Source organism: Schistocerca serialis, chromosome 9 (assembly GCF_023864345.2).
Source record: "Schistocerca serialis cubense isolate TAMUIC-IGC-003099 chromosome 9, iqSchSeri2.2, whole genome shotgun sequence".
Classification (NCBI taxonomy): domain Eukaryota; kingdom Metazoa; phylum Arthropoda; class Insecta; order Orthoptera; family Acrididae; genus Schistocerca; species Schistocerca serialis.
The window spans coordinates 419,544,160-419,569,958 of record NC_064646.1 but is presented as its reverse complement, the minus strand read 5'-3'; the positions used below and the strand labels follow the sequence as shown (position 1 = coordinate 419,569,958).

Genomic DNA, 25,799 nt, shown 5'->3' with positions numbered 1-25,799 from the left:
GCTGCTTGAATCACAAGTAGAGGCTCCGGTCACGAAAACTGACACGGCCGGGAAAGCGGTGTGCTGACCGCATGCCTCTCCATATCCGCATCCAGTGACGTCTATGGGCTGAGGATGACACGGCGGCCGGTCGCTACCGTTGGGTTTTCCGAGAACTGTTCGGACGCAGTTTAAGGACTGGGCTGATGTCCTTCCTGTCACAACCCTAATCCACCAGGGACGGAACATGTGCACCCTAACTACCAGCATGTGGTGTTAGCAATGTCAAACAGAGCTTAAGTTTTCTAAATGTTTGCGAACCGTGTAACTGTGGCGACCTTGGGTATCAGTGCGGTATTCACCTAAGAAAATGGGATGTGGGCAACCGTAAGAAGAAAACCACATCCAGTCTGGCCGGCACACCGGCCCTCGTCGTTAATCTGCCGGACCCAATCTGGCGTGCCTCCCAGTCCCGAATCTCACACTGACACGTTAGGCTATCCGGGCGTGTCATAGGAAGAATCTAATGCAAATTTAATTCGTCCATGAAAGAAGTGGCCGACAAAACACTTGTTTAGCCGGCTATTGTTCTCGAGTCAGGGACGCTTACCGGGGTGCAGTAACAGAAGTGAGAGACAGGATCCAATGAAGAGCGGCACGTTTCATCATGAGCATGTTTGACGGCTCGAGAGCATTATGGAGATGTTTTAAAAAATAAAATAAAACACCCCCCAATGACGGACACTACAAGAGAGGTGTTGTGCGTCGTGGAGAGGTTTGAGGGGTTTACTATTGAAATTCCGAAAGTATGCGTTCGGGTATTTCGTCTCACAAACGTCTTGCGAAATTTCCAGAATGTGAAAATTATAGAAATTAGGCATATCGAAAATGCCCTACATAACACACTGTAACATGACTTGCGGTGTATATAGGGTGGTCCATTGATAGTGACCGGGCCAAATATCTCACGAAATAGGCATCAAACGAAAAAACTACAAAGGAAGAAACTCGTTTAGCTTGAAGGGGGAAACCAGATGGCGCTATGGTTGGCCCGCTAGATGGCGCTGCCATAGGTCAACCGGATATCAACTGCGTTTTTTTTTTAATAGGAACCCCCATTTTTTATTACATATTCGTGTAGTACGTAAAGGAATATGAATGTTTTAGTTGGACCACTTTTTTCGCTTTGTGATAGATGGCGCTGTAATAGTCACAAACGTCTAAGTACGTGGTATCACGTAACTCCGCCAGTGCGGACAGTATTTGCTTCGTGATACATTACCCGTGTTAAAATGGACCGTTTACCAACTGCGGAAAAGGTCGATATCGTGTTGATGTATGGCTATTGTGACCAAAATTCCCAACGGGCTTGTGCTATGTATGCTGCTCGGTATCCTGGACGACATCATCCAAGTGTCCGGACCGTTCGCCGAATAGTTACGTTATTTAAGGAAACAGGAAGTGTTCAGCCACATGCTAAACGTCAACTACGATGTGCAACAAATGATGATGCCCTAGTAGTTGTATTACCTGCTGTTGCGGCTAATCCGCACATCAGTAGCAGACAAATTGCGCGAGAATCTGAAATCGCAAAAACGTCGGTGTTGAGAATGCTACAGCAACATCGATTGCACCCGTACCATATTTCTATGCACCAGGAATTGCAGCGACGACTTTGAATGTCGTGTACAGTTCTGACACTGGACAGAAGAGAAATTACAGCACGATGATAGATTTTTTGCACGCGTTCTATTTAGCGACGAAGCAAAAGCGGTAACGTAAACCGGCATAATATGCACTATTGGGCAGCGGAAAATCCACGATGGCTGCGACAAGTGGAACATCAGCGACCTTGGCGGGTTAATGTATGGTGCGGCATTATTGGAGGAAGAATAATTGGCCCCCATTTTATCGATGGCAATCTACATGGCGCAATGAATGCTGATTTCCTACGTAATGTTCTACCGATGTTACTACAAGATGTTTCACTGTATGACAGAATGGCGATGTACTTCCAACATGATGGATGTCCGGCACATACCTCGCGTGCGGGTGAAGCGGTATTGAATAGCATATTTCATGACAGGTGGATTGGTCGTCGAAGCACCATACCATGGCCCGCACGTTCACCGAATCTGACGTCCCTGGATTTCTTTCTCTGGAGAAAGTTGAACGATATTTGCTATCGTGATCCACCGACAGCGCCTGACAACATGTCTCAGCGTATTGTCAATGCATGTGCAAACATTACTGAAGGCGAACTACTCGCTGTTGAGAGGAATGTCGTTACACGTATTGCCAAATGCATTGAGGTTGACGGACATCATTTTGAGCATTTATTGCATTAATGTGGTATTTACAGGTAATCACGCTGTAACAGCATGCGTTCTCGGATATGATAAATTCACAAAGGTACATGTATCACATTGGAACAACCAAAATAAAATGTTCAAACGTACCTACGTTCTGTATTTTAATTCTAAAAAACCTACCTGTTACCAACTGTTCGTCTAAAATTGTGAGCCATATGTTTGTGACTATTACAGCGCCATCTATGACAAAGTGAAAAATGTGGTCCAACTAAAACATTCATATTTCTTTACGTACTACACGAATATGTAGTAAAAAGTGGGGGTTCCTATTTAAAATAAAAACCCAGTTGATTTCCGTTTGACCTATGGCAGCGCCATCTAGGGCGCCAACCATAGCACCATCTGGTTTCCCCCTTCAAGCTAGACAAGTTTGTAGCTTCTTCGTTTGACGCTTATTTCGTGAGATATTTGGCCCGGTCAAGATCAATGGACCACCATGTATATGTAGACGTAAAGGAAATAGTGCACTAGATACTAGTCTGATAAATTCCAGAGCTTTGAATTAGTGTTTGGAAACCTTATCAAGTAGACGTGACAGCAGATATCGGATTCATAAATTCGCTGCTAGGATCGTAAAAGTTCGTGAGGAACATAAATGAGAAACCTTGAAAGAATAACGAAGTTCTCACGAAACCCTATTGTGTTGATTTAGAACATCTGTATTCGAGGAGGACTGAACAACTCTTCTGTTGCTAACATCGTGTATCTCGCGTGAGGATCATCAGAATAAAGGAGATTAGAGACATATAGTCGTATTTCCCTAGATCAGTACGTGAATGGGATAGAGCTTAAGGTGTATGTAGATGGAAACGTAGGGCGTATTTAGATGTCAACAGAAACTGGTTTCTAATGTGGGAGAGTAGTGTAGCAAAATAGGCGTGGAAGTGAGGATGGCGTGGGGCATGGTTCACGTCGCGTGTCGGGCTCGTTACTTTGCGGTTGCCTGCGGCCTGTTGTAAATCACTGGAAAGCTGTAATAAGTGCCTCAGGCGAGCCGGCACCAGCATCGGACGAGTTCGGGTAGTACCACGCCCTGTGGTGACGGGGAAAGGAAAGTAAAAGCTGTCGTACGCAAAGCAACTCTAAACACTGCACTTGCGTGAGCGTCTTGCCCGAGGTGGTGAAGTCTGCTTTTTGGAGAGTGTGAAATCATATCTTGATACAGGACGGAATAATTCATGGTATTACAACACACACACACACACACACACACACACACACACACACACACACACACAAAGGCATGCACGTGCACACAAACAGTGCATGCACCATGTAGGCTTCTGCCACAGGAATCCTGTACAGCAAAATTGCTCGGGGATGTGATGATGTGATGAAACTGTCAACGTTTATTCCAAGCGGCATTTGTCAGCATACGTTATTCTTTGACATTGTCAATGGGCATCTGTTGATTTTAAACAAGTGTGGATAAAAGTCTTACGCCAACATCGCAAATTTTCTTTCCTGATTACCGGTTTCGGCTCATTACTGAGTCATTTAGATCAATATAAATCTATGTTCTGTGTGTGATACACGTTACATATCGTCGTATTTTTTAATTTTTACTTATTTACTTTTTACTGAAATCTTACTTAAACAACTACGATTTTCACTTTAGAATTTTTTTTATTTAACTAGGGTGACTTAACTCTAAGAAAAATACGATGATGCGTAATGAGTGTTACACACTAAACAACATTTTAGATTGGTCTTAAGGTAGCTCAGTAATGAGCCGAAACAGGTAATCATCAAAAAAAATTGCGATCTTGACGTAGGATTCTTATCCACACATGATCTACCAGGATAACCAGTGTTTTGTCGTTGGTGCTTGATTTTCACTATTGGATTCGATGATGATATCCTTCTCCCTTGATCCTGTCATCACAATATGACAGGATTCCCTGTCATTTTCAACTGAATGTATAAGGATTTAATTATATAAAGTAGCAATCCCATATCGCAAATCTTACGAATTCTGAAACCTCATCTGAAACGTCGGTAGTTTTATACCACATGATGACGCGTTCACACATCCCGAAAAATTTTATTGAAACACATACATATGAAAAAAAATCACATCTGAACGACACATTTTGTAACTAAAAATAAAGCAGAGGTGTCAGATGGCCACATTCAGAAAGGTATAGGGCCGGAAATAAAAGGTCACCAGTTTTTCACATGTTACAAGCAATTTCAAAAACAGTGAAATGTATACGCAATTTGTATATACAGGGTGTTCGGAAATTCCCGTTACAAACTTTTAGTATTTGTAGAGGGGAGTGAGTACATAATAGTATGAACAGGATTCCACGTCCGTAAACGTAACATTTCCTTTCTGCGACGTTTCAATTCAGATGTTTAACTCATTCACTTCTGCTTAAGTAACTGAATTAGCCGTGGTGCAGTAAAATTAATAGGTAACAATTCGAAAGGAAACGTAACGAGACTCCATTTATCGCTTAAGCACAATTGCTTGTGTTCACACTTATATTATGTGATCAAAAGTACCCGGACACCTGGATGAAAATGACTTAAAAGTTCGTGGCGCCCTCCACCGGTAATGCTGGAACTCAATATGGTGTTGGCCCACCCCTTACCCTAGATGACAGCTTCCACTCTCGCAGGCATACGTTCAGTCAGGTGCTGGAAGGTTTCTTGGGGAATGGCAGCCCATTCTTCACGGAGTGCTGCACTGAGGAGAGGTACCGATGACAGTTGGTGAGGCCTGGCACAAAGTCGGCATTCCAAAACATCCCAATACTGTTCTGTAGGATTCAGGTCAGGAATTTGTGCAGGCCAGTCCATTACAGGGATGTAATTGTCGTGTAATCACTCCGCCACAGGTCGTGCATTATGAACATGTGATCGTGTTGAAAGATGCAATCCCTATCTCCGAATTGCTCTTCAACAATGGGAAGCAAGAAGGTGCTTAAAACATCAATGTAGGCCTGTGCTGTGATAGTGCCACGCAAAACAACAAGGGCTGCAAGCCCCTTTCATGAAAAACAGGACCACACCATAACACCACCGCCTCCTAATTTTACTATTGGCAATACACACGATGGCAGATGATGTTCACCGGGCAGTCGCCATACCCACACCCTGCCATCGGATCGCCACATTGTGTACCTTGATTCGCCACTCCACACAGCGTTTTTTCACTGTTCAATCGTCCAGTGTTGACGCTCCTTACACCAAGCGCAGACGCTAGCCAAAAATGAAGTTTGCACTGCTGTATTTGACCACGGACGGCAGTTATGCACCGTCCTCAATACGTTACAACTGTCACCCATGGTCAGGACTGTCTCCTGTGTAATTGTGAGTGCATTCGGACGTGGGTAAATTGTTTGTGTTCGTATGGTGGGTGCTTCCGTAAACAAGGTAGCGGAAGTGTTTGATGCTTCAGGAGGCACCGTACCGAAGATTTATACCACACAGAGAAACCGGCAAGACATGAATCCTATCACAACTCAGCGCGTGTTGAGTAGCCGTGACAGACAGCCATTGAATAGGATTGTGACAAAAAATAGAGAAACAGCAGCTGCAATAATCAGTGCAGAGCTGAGTACTGTTCTTGCTAACCATGTCAGCACCCATGCAAGTGTCTTCATAAGCAAGGAACTATAGAGCGAGCTGGAATTACAAAACTACTCATCCGTGATGCAAATTCTCGTGAGAAGAAATCGTGGTGTCGAAGCAACAAAACCTTGGCTATGGAGCAACAGAAGAAAGTCTTTTGGTCGGATGAGTCTTGTTTCACACTGTTTCCAACTCCTGGCCGAGTTTACGTCCCAGGGGTGAAATATGGCTTGGCTTCGGTGATTTTTTGGGCTGTACCATTCTTTGGGCCCCGTTGTCACCCTCCAAGATTGCATTACTGCCAACTATTATGTGACTATTTTCGCTGATCATCCCATGGTACAGTGTTTGTTGCAAGACCCCTGTTCACGCATCTCGCAACGCCCAGGAGTATTTTATAAGGATGAACTGTCACATCGCCCCTGCCCATCACTGTCATGAGATACCAATGTTATTGAGCCTTTGCGGTCTACTTCCGTCATCCACCTCCATCATTTCCTGAACTATGCATTACTTTGCAGGAAGAATGTTATAGGCTTCCCTTTAAAACCGTGCAGGACCTGTATGTATCCACTCCAATTGGACTGGAGGCTGTTTTAGATGCCAAAGATTTTCCTAAACTGTGCTGTATCTTTTGTGTATTTTTGCCCATCCCCTGCATATGCTATATTGTATCACAGGTACGTGACATGAGGTGACGTTGTGATGCTTTTCCGGCAGGTCGTGGACGACACTAGCATGTTGAGCGGTATTGTGACACATGTACGTGACGTTATGTGACGTGATGTGATGTGACGTTGTGGTGATTAATTTGCAGGTACTGGGCGACACAAGCGTGCTCAACGGCATGATGTACATGCTGTATTATAACACATGTACGTGACGTGACGTGACGTGACGTGATATGACGTTGTGGTGCTTAATTTGTAGGTCCTGCGCGGCACTAGCGTGCTCAATGGCATGGTATATGTGCTATATTGTAACACGTGTACGTGACTTGACATGACGTGATGTGACGTTCTGGTGCTTATTTTGCAGGTGCTGGGCGGCACTAGCGTGCTCAACGGCATGATGTACATGCGCGGCAGCAGGAAGGACTATGACGAGTGGGCGGCGTTCGGCAACCCCGGCTGGGGCTACCAGGAGGTGCTGCCATACTTCCTCAAGTCGGAGGACAACCTGCAGGCGCACTTGATGGACCCCGGCTACCACGGCGTCGGCGGCTACCTCACAGTCACCCAGTTCCCGTACCACCCGCCTCTCTCACACTCCATATTGCAGGTATGTCACTCGTGGGCCTCTGGAAGAAAAAACATAAAGTTACCGTCGACATCCAGGTTATTAGGGACGAATTACAAGCTTCAACTAACAAGAATGTAGGTGGATGTTCCATCCTGGTAAACGTCCGTGAATTATAAAAAAGATAGAAGTAAAACAAAATTACCTCAACACGACGTCAGCTCCACTGTTCTCGAATGCGAATTTCAGTGTGTTAAAACCGCCATCGTTCGGGACACACAAACAACGGAACGCAATAAGTTTCTATGGTTCGCTGATGAGTCAAATATAAATACAACAAACTATCGGTCTCGACTTCAACTATCGTTTAATTATTCTGGTGACTGGCTTCCGTAAAAAATGATAACCTTCGGAACCATAACCCCTTCGCAATGTGTGGAGCTAGTACATATAACTGCTGTACGTACAAAAAGATAGCAGTGAACAACTTTCGATACGTACGGCAGGTCCGTGTACCGGCTCCCAACGTCACCTAGGAATTACTGGTCTGAAGATGGTCGTGTTTGACAGGAAATGTTTGCCAGAATAAATAAATAATTGTTGCGATCTAGTTTGTTTTTGTTATCCTGCTCAAGAAGATCACTATCCGTTTCGGTATACCTTCAAATGTAAATATCAATTGCGCTTTACACCGCTGTTTCCTGTGATACAAGGAAAGCATAGTTCTTAACATTCATAAGCGTTGATACTATGCTGTAGAGTTAGCTGGCAAAACTAGGAACTATAAGAACAAGTATCAAGAAATTTTCACGAAAGCTTACCAAGATACCACCTGTGTTGCCATTAATTACGAAATTGTCTGACGGAATAGACATCTTATTCAATGGCTTTCTAATCTACTTTTCTACTACATAGTGTTCAAGAAGAAAGAAAAAAGTAGCGGATGAATGGAAGTGTAGTATACAAAATCACCTGTTTCACTGTGTATCGTATTATAGAAGGGAAGGAGGAAAACCAGCCCGCATTGAACAGAAAGGAAATCAGGGACACTGGAAGGAAGGAAGAAAAGGGCTTAGCGTCGAGTCGACATTGAGGTCAATAGGGACAGAATACAATCCTTTCCAAAGGCACCATCCCAGAATTTGCATAAAAAGGTTCAAGGAAAGTAAAACCTAATTCTATTATAGCAGTCAGGTATTGAACCGCAGTCCACCGGAGAGCGAATCTGCAGATTTTAACTCGAGATTATTCTCTATTTTTGTCAAATGGTAGCACTAGTACTGTATTTGTATTACGGAAAAATGAAAATTATTAGCTAGTAATAACAGAAAATATTTTGATAGTGAGCACATTTAATTGCCCCTACTCGAATTCACACATACGACAAAGACGAATCTTCAAGACTCGTCAAATACCCATTTAAAACAATAGTATAATCTACATTATAAATATTTTTGCGCACAGTACATGTCTTTAACGTGAACTTACTTTATTGCTGGACAATAAGCAAAATCGTTCCATATAATCAGCATCACATATCAGCAACAGTAAAACACGTCGATCCTGCAAGAAGTAAACATAAGTTCTCAGTGGTTTGTAATGTGACCATTGCAGCCCACTGTTTACTTAAATGAACGGAGAAATAACGCTGATAGCTCTCTGATCCTGTCCTAGAACGCCGCAGTTGTGTACATGAATCATGTATCATTAGAAAGGATCACAACTGTCGGACAACTCGTGTTTGTAGTGTATTTACGTTGTAAACATTTTTTACTTCTGTACCTTCCTCTCGTAATGTTTGAAGTGAGTCTTTATAGTTACTCCTCCCGGTCATTTTATGAAAAGAGCAGATGAGACATTTTCTCCCTTAACAGCAACTATTCACCTATACTGTCCTTAGAGCGACAAAGAGCCTTCACAGACTAATTTGCCAAGATGAAGAAGACTGAGCAAACGACAGTGGCCCCTTGTGTATTGTGTATTGAATCGAAGACCTGGAAACGATGGAGAGGCTTCGTCCCGTCGTCGCCCTCAATGGTTCGCAGCCCCACAACAGACCACAGAGGTCCACCCACCTCACCACCGCCCTGCACCGATCTCAGGGTTATTGTGCGGTTCGGCCCCCAGTGGAACACTCCCCTGCGCCCTCCCCATCGGGACATCTCATACCAGACGAGTGTAGCCCCGATGTTTGCATGGTAGAGTAATTATGGTGTACGCGTGCGTGGCGACCAATGTTTGCGCAGCAATCGCCGACGTAACAGTGGCCCCTTGGTCACACACATCAGAGAAAAGAAATGTGAATTTTTACTTTTCAAATAAGAATAAAAAAATATAACTGTAAATGAAAGCTTGCTTTTCAGGATTTTTTTTTTTTTTTTTTTTAACTGAGTAATGCAGGCGATTGGTATATTAGAGCATTCTTTTAGCAGGCGACACTAAGATTCAGCACACTCGGCTGCGATCTGGGATGGCCTTCACAAGGGAAAAATGACAACAGAATCATTCACAGTTCAATAAGAATGATAAAAATTTATTTAATAAAACTATACAGCAAAAGATGTTTACGTCTACCTCTACGTGATTAATGTGCTGTTCACAACAAAGTTTGTGGCAGAGGGTTTTAATGAACCACCTTCAAGCTGTCTCTCTACCGTTGTACTCTCGAACGGCGCGCGGGAAAGACGAATTTCCTTTTTTAATTAAAAAAAGTAGGAATCAGTGTACCATCAGAAGGAATTAGTACCAAAACACATCTTCAGAGGTTCTATTCTATAACTTTGGTTGGTTGGTTGGTTGGTTGGTTGGTTTGGGGAAGGAGACCAGACAGCGAGGTCATCGGTCTCATCGGATTAGGGAAGGACGGGGAAGGAAGTCGGCCGCGCCCTTTGAAAGGAACCATCCCGGCATTTGCCTGGAGCGATTTAGGGAAATCACGGAAAACCTAAATCAGGATGGTCGGACGCGGGATTGAACCGTCGTCCTCCCGAATGCGAGTCCAGTGTCTAACCACTGCGCCACCTCGCTCGGTATATATATAACTTTACACTAACTCAGCCAGACGAGAGTACCTTTATTTCAAGGTCATCATTTTATTTCGAAAACGTGAAATTAATTGATGTGACATATTGAAAAAAATTAACATAAAAATTGGAATTAAATAACTTGATAGAAACATGTACGAATTTTTACCTCTTAAAACTTTGGAATTAAATAAATTGGTAAAGGAATTATTCAAACGTGAATCAGCAAAATCTGAGCTGAATACAATCATGCAGTGCATAAATCATCTGGTTAAATTATACAGGCTCATTACGGAGCAGCGGTAACTTTGCCGCCAAGACGAATTTCGACACAACGGCTCGAGGTACAATGGCCAGGCCCGTCTGCCGAAGCAAGCTAACAGCCGCCCTGGTCAGATAAGGCGTTACAGAAATCTGTAACAGACTAAAACTGTGAATAGATTATACAGTTACTGGTCAAATACCGCACAAACCAATAAACAAACAGAAAGACAGGCCATGTAGGAGCTGCGTGGAGAAAAATAAACCAGGGTCAGCCAAAAAAAGGTCAGTTCTAACAGAGGATTTGCTTGGTTCTTCTCAATACCAAACGCATAAAATTTCGTTAAGCATTACTAAAAATGAAAAAAAAACTTTGGCTTAATTTGAATTCATTACGTAAAACTCATAGGTTATTTTGCAAAAAATGGCTCTGAGCCCTATGGGACTTAATATCTGAGGTCATCAGTCCCCTAGAACGTAGAACTACTTAAGCCTAACTAACTTAAAGACACCACACACATCCATGCCCAAGGCAGGATTCGAACCTGCGACCGTAGCGGTCGCGCGATTCCAGACTGAAGCTCGTAGAACCCACAGCGGCCGGCGGTTATTGTGCACCATGCCACGCTATCGAGAGGCTAAACAGCCGCTTTTCCACAACTAGCACCAAGATTAAAATTACGGCTCAGGAGAAATTTCAGGACGCCGCTGCTAAAAAGGCAAATAGGTTAAAATTATCAGGTCTTCAAATTAACGGCCGTTACAGAAAAAGAAATAGTAGAGAGCAGGAAGTTCAGCTTCCGAAACTGCTTACAAATAAAGCGGCTTTGCGCTCACACCCACGAGCTCACGAAGTAACAGGAATAGGGAGAGCTTAATCGCTCAGGCAACTTACGCTTTGGCCGATTTTGTGCAGCGACCTGTATCGCGAAGGCAAACAGTAACCACCGCGAATGCGAATGCTCCCATCCGTTCCCCGGACGTTGGTTATCGCGTATCGGCATTAACTGAACTACAAGACTTATGAGCGGCCGTGGGAAGAACTCCGAGAAATTCTTAGCGTCCTAGGGCTTCAAATGGTTCAAATGGCTCTGAGCACTATGGGACTCAACTGCTGAGGTCATTAGTCCCCTAGAACTTAGAACTAGTTAAACCTAACTAACCTAAGGACATCACAAACATCCATGCCCGAGCCAGGATTCGAACCTGCGACCGTAGCGGCCTCGCGGTTCTATACTGCAGCGCCTTTAACCGCACGGCCACTTCGGCCGGCGTCCTAGGGCTTCAAACTTATGTATCTCTCCATCTACTAACAGAGATATACGCAAAAACAAACTGATATCCAACAAAATAACTGATTGCGAGCAAACTAGGTACCGTTAGAGTTGGAAAAACTATCGTAGGCTTCTGTAAGTGAACGTAGACTGCTTTTGGCCAGTTAAGGCCATATCCGCAATGGCTGTACGTTAGGTGTGTTGCTTGGCTGTCGAGTGTTACTTCGTAATGATCACTTCCTTTCAATGAGCGGTCAGTGCCTTACTATATTTGCCTAAAACCGGAAGCGGTCAACCGACTAGAAACCGACCGAGGACTGGGTAACCTACGGAACATTTGTGTTCTTCATAGTTATCCTCCTATCTGTTACTTAAAATTAAAAAGTGTTTATAGCAAAATTGAAATTGTCAATGTTCAGGGTTTTAGTCGAAAATTGTAAATTTGTAACTTGAAACAGAGCGATGTTGTAGTAAAAATAAAGAAAACAATACAGCTCATAAAAAGCTATAAAACACAGTTTCCTCAACAGAAGGGTAAAATATAAATCCCAGCAAAACAAAAATATATAAACATCGCTTCAATACTCACGCAAAACACGTTTCTGTTATTCATAAACAACTTTTACATTTATCAATAATAGCAGGAAACTGTTGCCATTGAATACAAAACAACTACAATAATTATTTATCTTTTTATGTTTGTGCATGTAGACTGTATTTGCATCAAAAGTAATTACTTTGGTGTGAAGTTTATGTTCTATAAGGACATAAAATACGCAATGGAGCAACACCGAATGATATGCGGTTCTAATTATGTAATAAACAAACAACAAAAAAGAAAAAAAAGCGATGTGGTTGGCTCCCATTCACATTCATTTGCGTTTCTTTCTCTACCAATTCTACCAATACTGCCGGTAATTCTACCATTTTATTACATCTATGTGCTTACCAAAGCTACCGAACCGTAGTTTTGGTAGAGGGCAACAACATACTGTTGATCGACGTCAGTCCTATAAATGTCTGTTGTAGTCCATCCGTGATGTTGACGCAGTATGGTTGCACTTCTCGGGTTACGTAAACTCGCAAAACAACCGACATTTGAGCTCTGCAAATCTACATCTGTTACGTTAAGAACATGTGCGTGATGTCGAAACAGGTATGTTGTGTGTGTGTGTGTGTGTGTGTGTGTGTGTGTGTGTGTGTGTGTGTGTGTGTGTGTGTGTGTGTGGATATCAGTTAATGCAACAAGAATTATTAGCCCGGTCTTTTTCCACTAAAACGCAACTTCTGAATAACTTATGTTGCAATCTTTCTTCGAGGAAATTACGACATGCTTATTTCATACAGGAAAATGAAAACACTCATCTCCTACGCGTCTAGCGTATTTTTTGTATTAGAAACTACCATTGTCACTTCTTTTTACTGTTTATGCTTGAGCACATCTGAGTGCTGTCGCAACAGTCCGAAGGGCTTGGACATCTTTCCAAGGAAGCTCTTAACACATTTAGTATGAATGAAACCTACACACCACGTGCCAAAGTCAGAGGAATAAGTCGGTGCTTATGTGGCAATCGAACCCTACTTTCCCAGTATAGGGTGCCACGTAACGTCAGATGCACGCGTGCGCCGACCCAGACATACCCTATCTTTCCCATGAAAAAATATCGTGTGTTATTTGGTAAAATGTGTATTACACGTTTCAGTCATTACAGACAACATTTATCGTTTAATGCCACACGCTACATTTCGATACGTCCCGCCTCGGATACGCGTTATGCAAACATTTAAAAAACATTCTGGCACTATCACATGGGATTAGCTCTAGACGCAGATATAAGAGGTACCCAGATTTCGTGATGGATGGGGGTAGGCGGGGGGTAGGAGAGGAGAATAAGAGACTCATCACCTTGCATGTTGTCCGTCCGTGGTAGCTGAGTGGTCGACGCGACGGAATGTCATACCTAACGGCCCGGGTTCGATTCCTGGCTGGGTCGGAGATATTCTCCGCTCAGGGACTGGGTTTATGTTGCCCTTATCATCGTCAATTCATCCCAATCGACACGCAAGTCGACGAAGTGGCGTCAACTTGAAACAGTTGCACCAGGTGAACGGTCTACCCGACGGCATTTCCATTTCCATTACCTTGGATGTTTAGTCTCTTCGAATCATTTCTCAGCAGCTACCTCATATCTTTCATGACAATCAGTTTCGCTTTACGATGAGTAATGGTACCAGAGAGGCAGTTCTGTCTTTGCGGTTGTGGGTGGAAGCAAGACTGAAGAAAAATCAAGACGCGTTCAACGGATTTGGTGACCTATAAAAAGCGTTCGACAGTTAAAAATGGTACAAGATATTAAAAATGCTGACAAAAATAGGGGCAAGCTATAGTCAAAGATGGTTAACACACAATATCTATGAGAACCAAGAGGGAACAATAAGGATGGGAGGCCGAGAACGAAGGGGTCGAATTAAAAAAGGGATAATACAGGGGGACACTATTTCGCCCCTAATGTTCGGTGTATACATCGAAGAAACAATGACGGGAATAAATTAAAGGCTCATGAGTGGAATAAAATTCAGAGTAAAATGATATCAGTGATAAGATTCGCTGATGACATTGCTATCCTCAGTGAAAGCGAAAAGGAATTACAGGATCTATTGAACGGAATAAACAGTCTAATGAGTACAGAATACGGATTGAGAGTAAATCGAAGAAAGACGAAAGTAATGAGAAATAGAAGAAATGAGAACAATGAGAAAACATCATAATTAGAGAACATGAATTAGACGGAGTTAAGGAGTTCTCCTACCTAAGCATCAAAATAATCCAACACGGACAGGGCAAGAAGGATGTGAAAAGCAGATTATAACTGGCTAAAAGAGCATTCCTATCCAAGAGAAGTTTGTTGGTATCAGATACTGGACTTAATATGAAGAATAAATTTCTGAGAATGTACGTTTAGAGCACAGCATTTTGTGATAGTAATATGTGGACTGTAGGAAAACTGCAACAGAAGGGATTCGAAGTATTTGAATAATGTTGAAAGTTAGGTGGACTGAGTAGATAAGGAATAAGGACGTTCTCTGCATAATCGGAGAGCAGAGAGATATATGGAAAACACTGACAAAAAGAAAGGATAGAATGATAGTAGATGTGTTAAGACGTCAGGGAATAACTAGAGCGAGTTGCTGAGAGTAAAAACGGCAAAAGAAGGCAGAGATTGGAATATCTCCAGCAAATATTGATGGACGTATGTTGGAGGCGCTACTCTGAGATTAAAAAATGTTGGTACAAGAGAGGAACTTGGGACGGTCCGCATCAACCCATCAGAAGACGGGTGACTCAAAAAATCAGGAGCAGCCTACTCTAAATCTGCAGACTCATATATTTGTAGCCCGCAAGTCACTGTAAAATGCGTGGCGGAAAAGTACTGATACTAACTAAAAAATCCTTACCGTCTCTCCCTCTCCCTCCCTCTCTATCTCTCTCCCCACTCTCTCTGTCTCTCGCTCTCTCTCCCTCTCTCTCTCTCCCTCTCTCTCTCTCTCTCTGTCACACACACACACACACACACACACACGCACGCGCACATACACACACACACACACACACACACACACGTGCGCACGCGCGGAAACATGGTTGTGACTCAACTCATGATACGTTCTGCGATTTCCGTAATATAAATTATTGTCAAAAATCTTGACGAAGTTAAAGGTGACTAAGTAACAGCATCTGCACTCAGTACCATCTTCGTATCTTCCGACCACGAACGTTTCTTGAACCTGCTCTGTCGCATCATATTTCAAAATAACTTCTCGATTGCGGCGTCTCATGGGCTCGTTAGAAAGTTGTGGTCGCTGCTAGGTCTCGTTTCGCTACACTGAGCGGCATGTAGCGTGCCTCAGGAAGTTGACATGGCCCAGTTGATAAACCAGTCTAATAGCGTGTACCTTGTGCAGATCTCGAGGAAATAATTGGCGTAGCACGGCAGCCTCTATTTGTAGTCATTTTTTCATTGCAGTCGAAAGTGGAACGTTGGAATGTGACTGCTCGAGAATTGCATGGTATTTTTCTCTACATAATGTTGGGTGGAAACCAGGGACAGTATAGTTTTCATGCGACTAAACTTTGAATATTTCCCTATTTGCTACGAGCGAGTAATTTATCCCTAAAGTAAATATTGCCTCATTACCTGATTTGTCTTCAGATTAAGGCAGAACGAAATTGGCTTAGAAGTTTTTCGCAGTGGAGTAAACGAATAAAATTTTCTTGGTGTTGAACTCGCGTCATGTTTGAACTGGAAACGAAGGATTGGAAGATATTCACAACCCTTAATCGTCATGAGCTGTACTTGATTATAATACGAAAATACGCATGAGACTGAATATAGCGCAAAAGTGCCAATGAAATATGTCAACAATTTGCGACTCTCGCACTTGAAGTATTAATTTTCTAAGAAGAATCCAGTTGTTACTGCTATGGTGTAATCATTTCGTTGTCCAGGATTTTACTTTGAAACAAACTGAACATTGTCAGACATTTTAGAGGAGTGCTGCAGTGCATTTCATTGCCGGACTGTGTACGGCGGTAAATTGAGCCACAACGGCTGCGTGTACAACACAGCATGTCTACAGGATCGGACAGGATCTCCACGTGACTGTCATTGCTTGTTCCCATGGTCGTAAACAAGTGTCCTCCAGCAAGAGTATGGCGCAGTCTCCACCATCATACACTATTTTTTCGTTGCTTAGGGTGTGTCCTCCCATTTTTAGCGCCCAGCTCTGATTTTCATCCTATCAATCAAATTATTTATTAGCAACATTTGTTGTTACTGCATCACGCCTTCTTTCTCACACCAAAAAGGACTGCCGATTATATTACTTTTCTGAGAATTTCTTTTATGCCAACAACACAAGCTGTACTTCACAGCATTATTATCTCTACGAACGACTTTACCTAAGCTGCCGAATACTATATACTTGAGACTACCGTGATATTACTTGAATGCCTTCTCACACTGTAACTCGAACTACATAAAGAACAAGTTCTAGGGGACTGATGACCTCAGAAGTTAAGTCCCATAGTGCTCAGAGCCATTTGAACTTTTTTTTTTACATAAGGAACGACATTACTAATTCCAGCACGTCGTTAATTTTCAGGTTGTTCAGTGTCGCGTAAGGAGACACCAGTATATAAGGCTACTCAAAAAGTTTCTGACTGATTGCGTTGTTGCAGCTTATATGCATCGTAGCGCAACTTCGATACTGGAACATAAGCACCGACGCTTGAGCAAGACTTTATTGTGGCATTCGTGTCTTTACGGCGTGCGTGAGGTAAATGCATAAACATGAAGTATGGCGGCGTTATTACCAAATGCATCCAAACAGGACCAATGTGCTGTTATTCTTTTCTTGGCTGCCGCGCGGGGTAGCCGCGCGGTCTCGGGCGCCTTGTCACGGTCCGTGCGGATCTCCCAGTCGGAGGTTCGAGTCCTCCCTCGGGTATGAGTGTGTGTGTTTTTCATAGTGTAAGTTAGTTTAAGTTAGATTAAGTAGTGTGTAGGCTTAGGAACCAATTACCTCAGCAGTTTGGTCCCATAAGACCTACCACAAATTTCCAAATTTTCTTGGCTGTCGCAGGACAGACACCGGTAGACATCCATCGGACAGTGAAAAATATCTATGGGACAACATGTATGCCTAAAAGCACATTCGTGGAATGGTGCGTGACGCGTCCCCAAATCGCAAATTTCGTATCGCAGAAATTACGCCTATAGTCCTGTTCTCTCCTAATGCGATTCTCAGGCATCCGTTCCCTTAAAAAACATCTTGAAGGGTCGACGTTTCCTGCCGGACTAGATTGTGCAGAAGGTTGTTACGGACTTCTTCACGCAGCTGGACACTGAAGTTAACAAAACGGATACATACAACATGGTGCATCGTTGGGATGATTGCCTCAATGCTCACTGCGATTTCTTCTGATTGGCATGCCGATTGTGGGCTGTGCAGTCTTCTAACGGAAACCTTTTGATCGCCCCTTGTGATAGTCGAAATGACTGGTTCCTTCACACACATATACATAGGGTTTCAGGCTCATGCTCACAAAAGTTAATCAACTGTAGGCTACAAACAGATGATCATGTTTGATTAAAGAACGTATTAATTTTAATGATTAATAGAAATCACCTCGGCTGTGTTAAAACACACTTATTGTGTTACGGCCGGTTTCGTTCGCTGAACATCTGCAGTTAGTTGTACTACCGTCATGACATTCAACGAACGAAACCGATCGTAACACAATAAATGTGTAATAATATGACTGAAGTGGTTTTTATTCGTTATTGACATTAGTGTCAGCTGTGGCGCTCAACGTGATTATGGTCATTTAATTTAACGTGTCATTAGTGAGTTATACGGATGAAATGTGCGTTAGAAGGGCTAATAGTTGCACATAATCACAGTTATCTAAAGGCCTGAAAGCAGGTGATCGTGTAGTCTGCCCAGAGCCTCATTACAAGCTTGATACCTCTGCAGCAATTTCAGAAAGTTCTACTGGGTATCGTAGGATGCGATGTCAAAGCAGGCGAAGCCGCTAGCACACATCGGGTCCATTGTGCCTCAAAGACATCAACATTGGAAAGAGCTGGAGCTCCAGTCATGCTGGAACAAGAGGATTTTCTCCACAGTAAGAAATCATGCGCCCACTTTTCTCACACTAAAAGGTAAGTACTTCTCTAGGAATGCATTTTAACATATTTTTCATTTTTCCCATACCTCAAAGCTGCCCAATTTATTAGCTGCCTTCGACTAGCAGTTTCATTGTTGAAATATCTATTCCCGCAAAAAGAACAGAAACATGACCTGGGGGCAACCCTACCATGTCTGCTCGGGCAATGGCATTTTGAAGCGCTTTTCCTGTCTCATCTAAAGGCTCCAGGCAACTAGGACGCCTCCTTGGCCGACAAATCACAGCGTCGGTAAAGTGCAGTACGGGTACAGTGATGTGGTTGTCTCCTAATGCTCTCAGAAACGACTGGAACAGTTTCGTCGACTTTCGTGTCACCCTATCATGTAATCAAGTGAATGAGATCAACTAATTAATACAGCCTGACGTGTAGTCAACACCAAATGGAAAGGAACACCGAAGTTTCGGAAGCAAAGCAGCATCTACCTACTAACTGATTCAGTACTTGTACGTTAGTGCGAAAACACTATGTATTGTCCCCATTTATGTAATTAAGGTATGCTTAACACGTGGTCTTTGCTGCAAAGATATGCATTAAAAAATAAATAAAATAATTGTCTAAGAGAAAAATGATACGCACTATATCTGATTATTTACATTAAACTGAAAAATAGTGTATCGTTGGAGAATAAGTAAAAGGGAATATTCTACGCTTATGTTGCTCTGAACTTGCGTAATACTGTGTGAACTGGAGGGATGAGGGATATGGCATAACACGAAAGAAAGATAAGGCATGTAAACGATACTAAGAACATAAACGACACTTTAAACCCGTTAAACAATAGATACAAAGTTGTAACAACATAGAATCAGCGATACATAAATACAGTAAAGAAATACACAGAGTTCAGGAGATAGGAGGACCTAGTTCAGAAATCTTACTCTTGCAAGTCTCTCTCTTACAAAATATCATTAAGAGAAAAGAACTATCGTTTGCACTATGTGCATGCATTATACTCACAGACAAATTCTTAGAACCGAAGAAGGGAAAAAAAATAATACTCTTCCTTATCAGTAGCGTCAGTATGTAAGTGACAGTAGAATGGCTGACCAAGAAGATGATTAATCTTTCTAAGTGATATTCTAAGGGAGATAACGTGACAAATTAATTGCCTTTGTCGACAAGCAATGCTTCATTCTCGAAGAAAGAGCTTGCCTCCCTGCAAGTCATGCTATGCTTCGGATGTAACCTCCAGGTCAACGTACGGCACATCCTTCATTTCCTCGGCTGCAGACATAGATATGATCTTCTCATACAACTGACTGCATTCCGTATCAGGAGTATCTGTTGCCTGATCAAATACAAACTTCTTCCGCAGTGCTTATTCCTCAATGTAATGAAAGTGTCGTAGAAATCACATACCGTATTACTATTAGATCTCCTGCACTCTTTTCTTTAGCACTGAACAACAGTACATGTTGCTTTACTCGCTTTTGTATAGCTAACGTTAATTATAAACCTGGAACCTTGTAAAGGAACATGTCTCGAGAGGATAAGGAGTCATGTTTATAGTACTTTTTAATTAAGCCATTTCCTGGGGTACTTAAGTTTATTCGCACATCTACAATTTGAAAATAATAAGGTCATTTAAGAGCAAAGGTACATCCAAAATACATACTTTTTAAAATAAGTTTAAAATAATTATCAAATAAGATGCCTATTATTCTGATAAAACTTCATTTCCAACGCAACAGTAAAATGAAGACACTTCTGAACGTTAAGGATCTCTGTGAGATTAAAACTGCAGGTAATAGCTCAAAAAATCAGCCACAGTGCAATCCAAAATAAAGGTGCCTACCACGTGTTAAGCAACTTAAAAAAAGAAAAGAAAGAAATGTAAAAGCTGAAAGTGAGTAACAATAACATCCGAGTAAGTCACTGAAAAATTAAATTAGTTGCGATTGTAGAAATGTTAAAGAAGAAAAGATGGAGGAAAGTTGTCCCGAAATATAAACAAAACTGAAACAAGCACGTCGACACATTAAAAATAACTTAAAGGAGATTAGAACAAGAAGAAAAATGATTAGGGAAGTCGAAACAGTGTGAGAAGATGGAAATAATACTCTAAAGGGAATCGCCCCAAGTGGTGGGGCAAGAATGATACACGCTCGTCAATGAAACTTAAGCAGCTGCATTAGATTTTCGAAAAAGTGTAATTATTATGCTTCCCATAAAGACGTGAAAATTTCCACACAATCAGTGTAGTATCATATTCGTCAAAAATAGTCACAGAAGTACTTTATTGAACATTGGAATGAAAATCGGAAATAGATTAGTAAAGACTAGTTTGATTTTTTGAGAAACAGGGGCACTTGAAGGTCAAAGCTGTAACTCTGCGTTCAGTATTAGATGGCAGATATTTAAATTTAAAAAAAGATATGATTTGCATAATTAGATTTGATCATCTGTCGAAAAAAAAATCTGTGACCATAGACGAATAATAAAGGTTATTTATATGAAGCTGTTCTGTCCTGTCGATCATAAAGTTCATTAATCTACAACGTTTCGAATTTTGCATTTGTGTACAGTTGACGTTTAACGCTAGCGATACCAACGTATTTTGCATAATCATGTACTACCTCATGCAGCGCCGGGGGTGGAGGGTGGGGGGTGGGGATAAGAGGAAGTATGAATGATGAGTACTTTACGACCACCATAAAAAGTTTTAAAAAACACAAATTTCATTAATTGTCGTTGACCTTCATTCACAACATACACTCGTGGAAATGGAAAAAAGAACACATTGACACCGGTGTGTCAGACCCACCATACTTGCTCCGGACACTGCGAGAGGGCTGTACAAGCAATGATCACACGCACGGCACAGCGGACACACCAGGAACCGCGGTGTTGGCCGTCGAATGGCGCTAGCTGCGCAGCATTTGTGCACCGCCGCCGTCAGTGTCAGCCAGTTTGCCGTGGCATACTGAGCTCCATCGCAGTCTTTAACACTGGTAGCATGCCGCGACAGCGTGGACGTGAACCGTATGTGCAGTTGACGGACTTTGAGCGAGGGCGTATAGTGGGCATGCGGGAGGCCGGGTGGACGTACCGCCGAATTGCTCAACACGTGGGGCGTGAGGTCTCCACAGTACATCGATGTTGCCGCCAGTGGTCGGCGGAAGGTGCACGTGCCCGTCGACCTGGGACCGGACCGCAGCGACGCACGGATGCACGCCAAGACCGTAGGATCCTACGCAGTGCCGTAGGGGACCGCACCGCCACTTCCCAGCAAATTAGGGACACTGTTGCTCCTGGGGTATCGGCGAGGACCATTCGCAACCGTCTCCATGAAGCTGGGCTACGGTCCTGCACACCGTTAGGCCGTCTTCCGCTCACGCCCCAACATCGTGCAGCCCGCCTCCAGTGGTGTCGCGACAGGCGTGAATGGAGGGACGAATGGAGACGTGTCGTCTTCAGCGATGAGAGTCGCTTCTGCCTTGGTGCCAATGATGGTCGTATGCGTGTTTGGCGCCGTGCAGGTGAGCGCCACAATCAGGACTGCATACGACCGAGGCACACAGGGCCAACACCCGGCATCATGGTGTGGGGAGCGATCTCCTACACTGGCCGTACACCACTGGGGATCGTCGAGGGGACACTGAATAGTGCACGGTACATCCAAACCGTCATCGAACCCATCGTTCTACCATTCCTAGACCGGCAGGGGAACTTGCTGTTCCAACAGGACAATGCACGTCCGCATGTATCCCGTGCCACCCAACGTGCTCTAGAAGGTGTAAGTCAACTACCCTGGCCAGCAAGATCTCCGGATCTGTCCCCCATTGAGCAGGTTTGGGACTGGATGAAGCGTCGTCTCACGCGGTCTGCACGTCCAGCACGAACGCTGGTCCAACTGAGGCGCCAGGTGGAAATGGCATGGCAAGCCGTTCCACAGGACTACATCCAGCATCTCTACGATCGTCTCCATGGGAGAATAGCAGCCTGCATTGCTGCGAAAGGTGGATATAAACTGTACTAGTGCCGACATTGTGCATGCTCTGTTGCCTGTGTCTATGTGCCTGTGGCTCTGTCAGTGTGATCATGTGATGTATCTGACCCCAGGAATGTGTCAATAAAGTTTCCCCTTCCTGGGACAATGAATTCACGGTGTTCTTATTTCAATTTCCAGGAGTGTACATTTTAAAGGTCTATAGATGTGTAGGAACGGTCTTGAACATCAAAATATGAATACGACAATCATAGTGAAAAGTCGTGTTCTCTACTGAGAGCTCAATTTGTCGGTTAAGGTTATAGAAAAAGTTGAAGTAGTTACGGAATCTTTATAATGAATCATTAAAATCAATAAATATTTTTTCAAACTTTTAAGAGGTGGGCTCAAAGTAGCCGCCCTGGTACTGCAAAGGTTAAACGTTAAGCAAATAAAAGACAACATAAACTCAAGTCACCGATGAAACAATACCTTTAACATACAAAAATTCTCTTATATAGTAAAAAATCTTAGACTGGCGTCTTATTGAATTTCTAAGATTGCAGGTCACGTTACATGGCAGATATCTCGTCATCCGTCTTCAGTCTGTTAAAAACAACCAACTTCCATTGCTCCGAGATACTTTAACATATGCGTGGCAAAGATCTAATTACGAAGTTGATATTTCTGTTGAATCAGTTGCTAAGGTAACCGCTGTGGTTTTTGTTATTGGACTGCTACAGTGTGGATAGGCTGTAAATAATGTAGCCTTTGTCAAGAAAGCATATCATTCAATTTTCTTATGTTTTAACCACTTCATTGAAACTCCACAATGGCACATCGATGGTGAATAAGGGAAAACATACAACGCAGCAAAGTAGTTTTTGTGTTGGAAAATATGACTATGTAAGTACGCCAGTGGTAACATGTGTACGTGTATTTTTTCAAACAAAGTTTAGCTTTTTGTCAAATGATGTCTCGTTTATGGCTCTTGTAAATATGTTGCTACCGACTGTCCCCTTCATGGTATTGCTTCTTCAACGACTTGTATTTCTAGTCATTAGATACGTTAATCTTGAGAAATCGATTGTATAGACCCGCAGAGATTTACAGATAAATAACCTCGACGGGTGGTAGAAAAGACACATATCCGTAATTTAAAATTAGTTGTATTTGGCTTTAGCCCTCCGAGCAGCGGAATTTTCTTCATGACACGTCGTGGTTAACATATCCAGCATATTGACTTCCAACTTTTCTGTTCTGGTTTGCCGTGACTTATTTCAGCTCCATCACAGTCACATCTATGTTTATAACCTGCGCATCCATCTCCGTAACCTTCCCCCAAAACGCATAAAACCTGTGTTCTTGCAGTTCAGTAATCCACAAATTCTTCGTAGAACAAGATGCTGCTATACATTATGAAATTATCCACAAAAAATAAGGATGCGGTACAACAGACTGAAGCAATGCTCGACAGGACGAGAATATACACTTCAATACACACAGGGTGTCCCTCCTAACAGTCGTCAGGCGCATATTCTCTGGTGTTTCAGCAGATATTTACACTTTTGTTTTAGCATTCTGTAGCTGGAGTCCGCACAATGGACTAGCATTAAATGTTGTAATGAATACACAAGTTAATAAGAATGCAAGTTATCGTGTTCAGCAAGAGTATTCCACTGAGCACCGAAAATTACGAGCTTTGTATGTTGCATTACAAGTAAAGTATACCAGCTACAAAGAAATCAGACAAAAATGGGGTGAGAAAAGTCTGGATCATGAATTACTTACGCTCAGCATAATTTGGCGGTGTCGAACTTAAATGATTTGCATATAATCGCTGCATTAGCAGTGGAGCTGAGATACCACCAACATAGGCCATTTGCTAGGTATACATTCCAATGGGCCGATCGGTCAGTTTCAGAGTGCCTCAGTATACGCACACTTTTCAGAGCATTTTGCGTAGGAGATGATAAAGTATCAGCGATTCGGCAAAATTTTAGCTGTTGTGTAGAGACCAAACATGTACTTAAGAGCAAGGAAGCAATATATTCGAAAATTGAGCATTTGGTAAGTAAATGTCGGTGTGGTAAACTAGAAAACGTGTTGTTATTATAGAGTTTATCGGAATAACAAAATAAGAATTTGAAGTTTCAACATTACAACCTTCATTTGCTGAGATCTTTACTATACGGAAATGTTTCAGTCATATATTCGACTTAAAATGTGTTAATTAGAACTATTACATAGAACAGTTCCTGTTTCAAGAAATAAAATGCTTCTTTCATCACGATATGCAAATTGATTCGAATTTTGTCTTTACTACTTAGTTGCGGTTTCCATGGATGAAGGAATGAAGGGACGGATTTTGTGCTGATGATGAGCTATTGGCAGGCTGGGAAGACGAAAGTAACTTTTTGCTAGATCATTGATCACAGAGACGAAACTGTAGAGGTGGAGCAAAAATGATATCATCAACAAACAAAAATAACATCAAAAGTAGGGACAAATTAGCAGACAAATTGAAAAAAAATGTACTACCTCAAAATCAAATAAAACGTGACCAAGTGAGCAGGATATAGAAGCAAACTATCACAGGTGAAGTGAGCATGTTCGCCAAAACATGTCTAGTAGTTTAAAAAATAAACCCTGATCTGAGAAAAAAAATTCCGTGGGTGTGCATCTGGATCGCAGCATTGTATTGAAGTTACACTTGGACTGTGGGGAAATCGGAAAAGAGAGTATCGAAATGTTGGAGATGGAGAATGATGCTGAAAGTTAAGCGGACATAAGAAACGACGAGATTCTTCACAGAGCTGCTGAGAAAAGGAACATGTGGAAAACAGTAAATACAAGAAAGGATAGCAAGACAGGAAATGTGTGAAGACATCAGAGAATATCTCTCATGGAACAAGTGGGAGCTTTAGAGGAAATAGCTGGAGAGGCCAGAGATTAGAATGTGTACAACAAGTAATTGAAGACGTGGTAACTTTGAAGAATAATGAATAAAATAAAAAAATCGACGAATTGCAACGAATTATGAAGGACAGGAACTAGAGCAGGAAGTATTGTTACTTAAGAATAAAGTATTGCCAACAGTATTTTAACATTTTGTCTGTACTCTGTCTACAGACTGACTATAAGTTAATGAAAAATTTCATAAGGCTGTCTTTGTATTAGCTCTTAACACTAGCATCTTTTCTGCCACCACCTCGAAGAAGTTCAGATCTTTCAGACCTAGTTGAAATACACTTGAAGTAAGACCCACGTGTCATTACGAAAGATGCCACAGCCGAATGTTCACCAAACACAATTAGGAATATCCTTACGTTCTCGATGGCTGTCGTACTGGGCCTTTCCGAATCTGATAACGTTACTGGATGCAAAACGTC

The 25,799-nt window shown here is 42.4% G+C and overlaps 1 protein-coding gene across 1 annotated transcript in view; it reads left to right on the top strand.

The window, feature by feature from the left end:
* The window catches only part of LOC126418723 (glucose dehydrogenase [FAD, quinone]-like), a 490,865-nt gene that overhangs the window by 420,561 nt on the left and 44,505 nt on the right, over nucleotides 1–25,799 (top strand). The window contains exon 6 of the mRNA XM_050085628.1: nucleotides 6,969–7,211. Coding sequence (XP_049941585.1) covers nucleotides 6,969–7,211 — 243 coding nt within the window. The remainder of the gene's footprint in view (nucleotides 1–6,968; nucleotides 7,212–25,799) is intronic.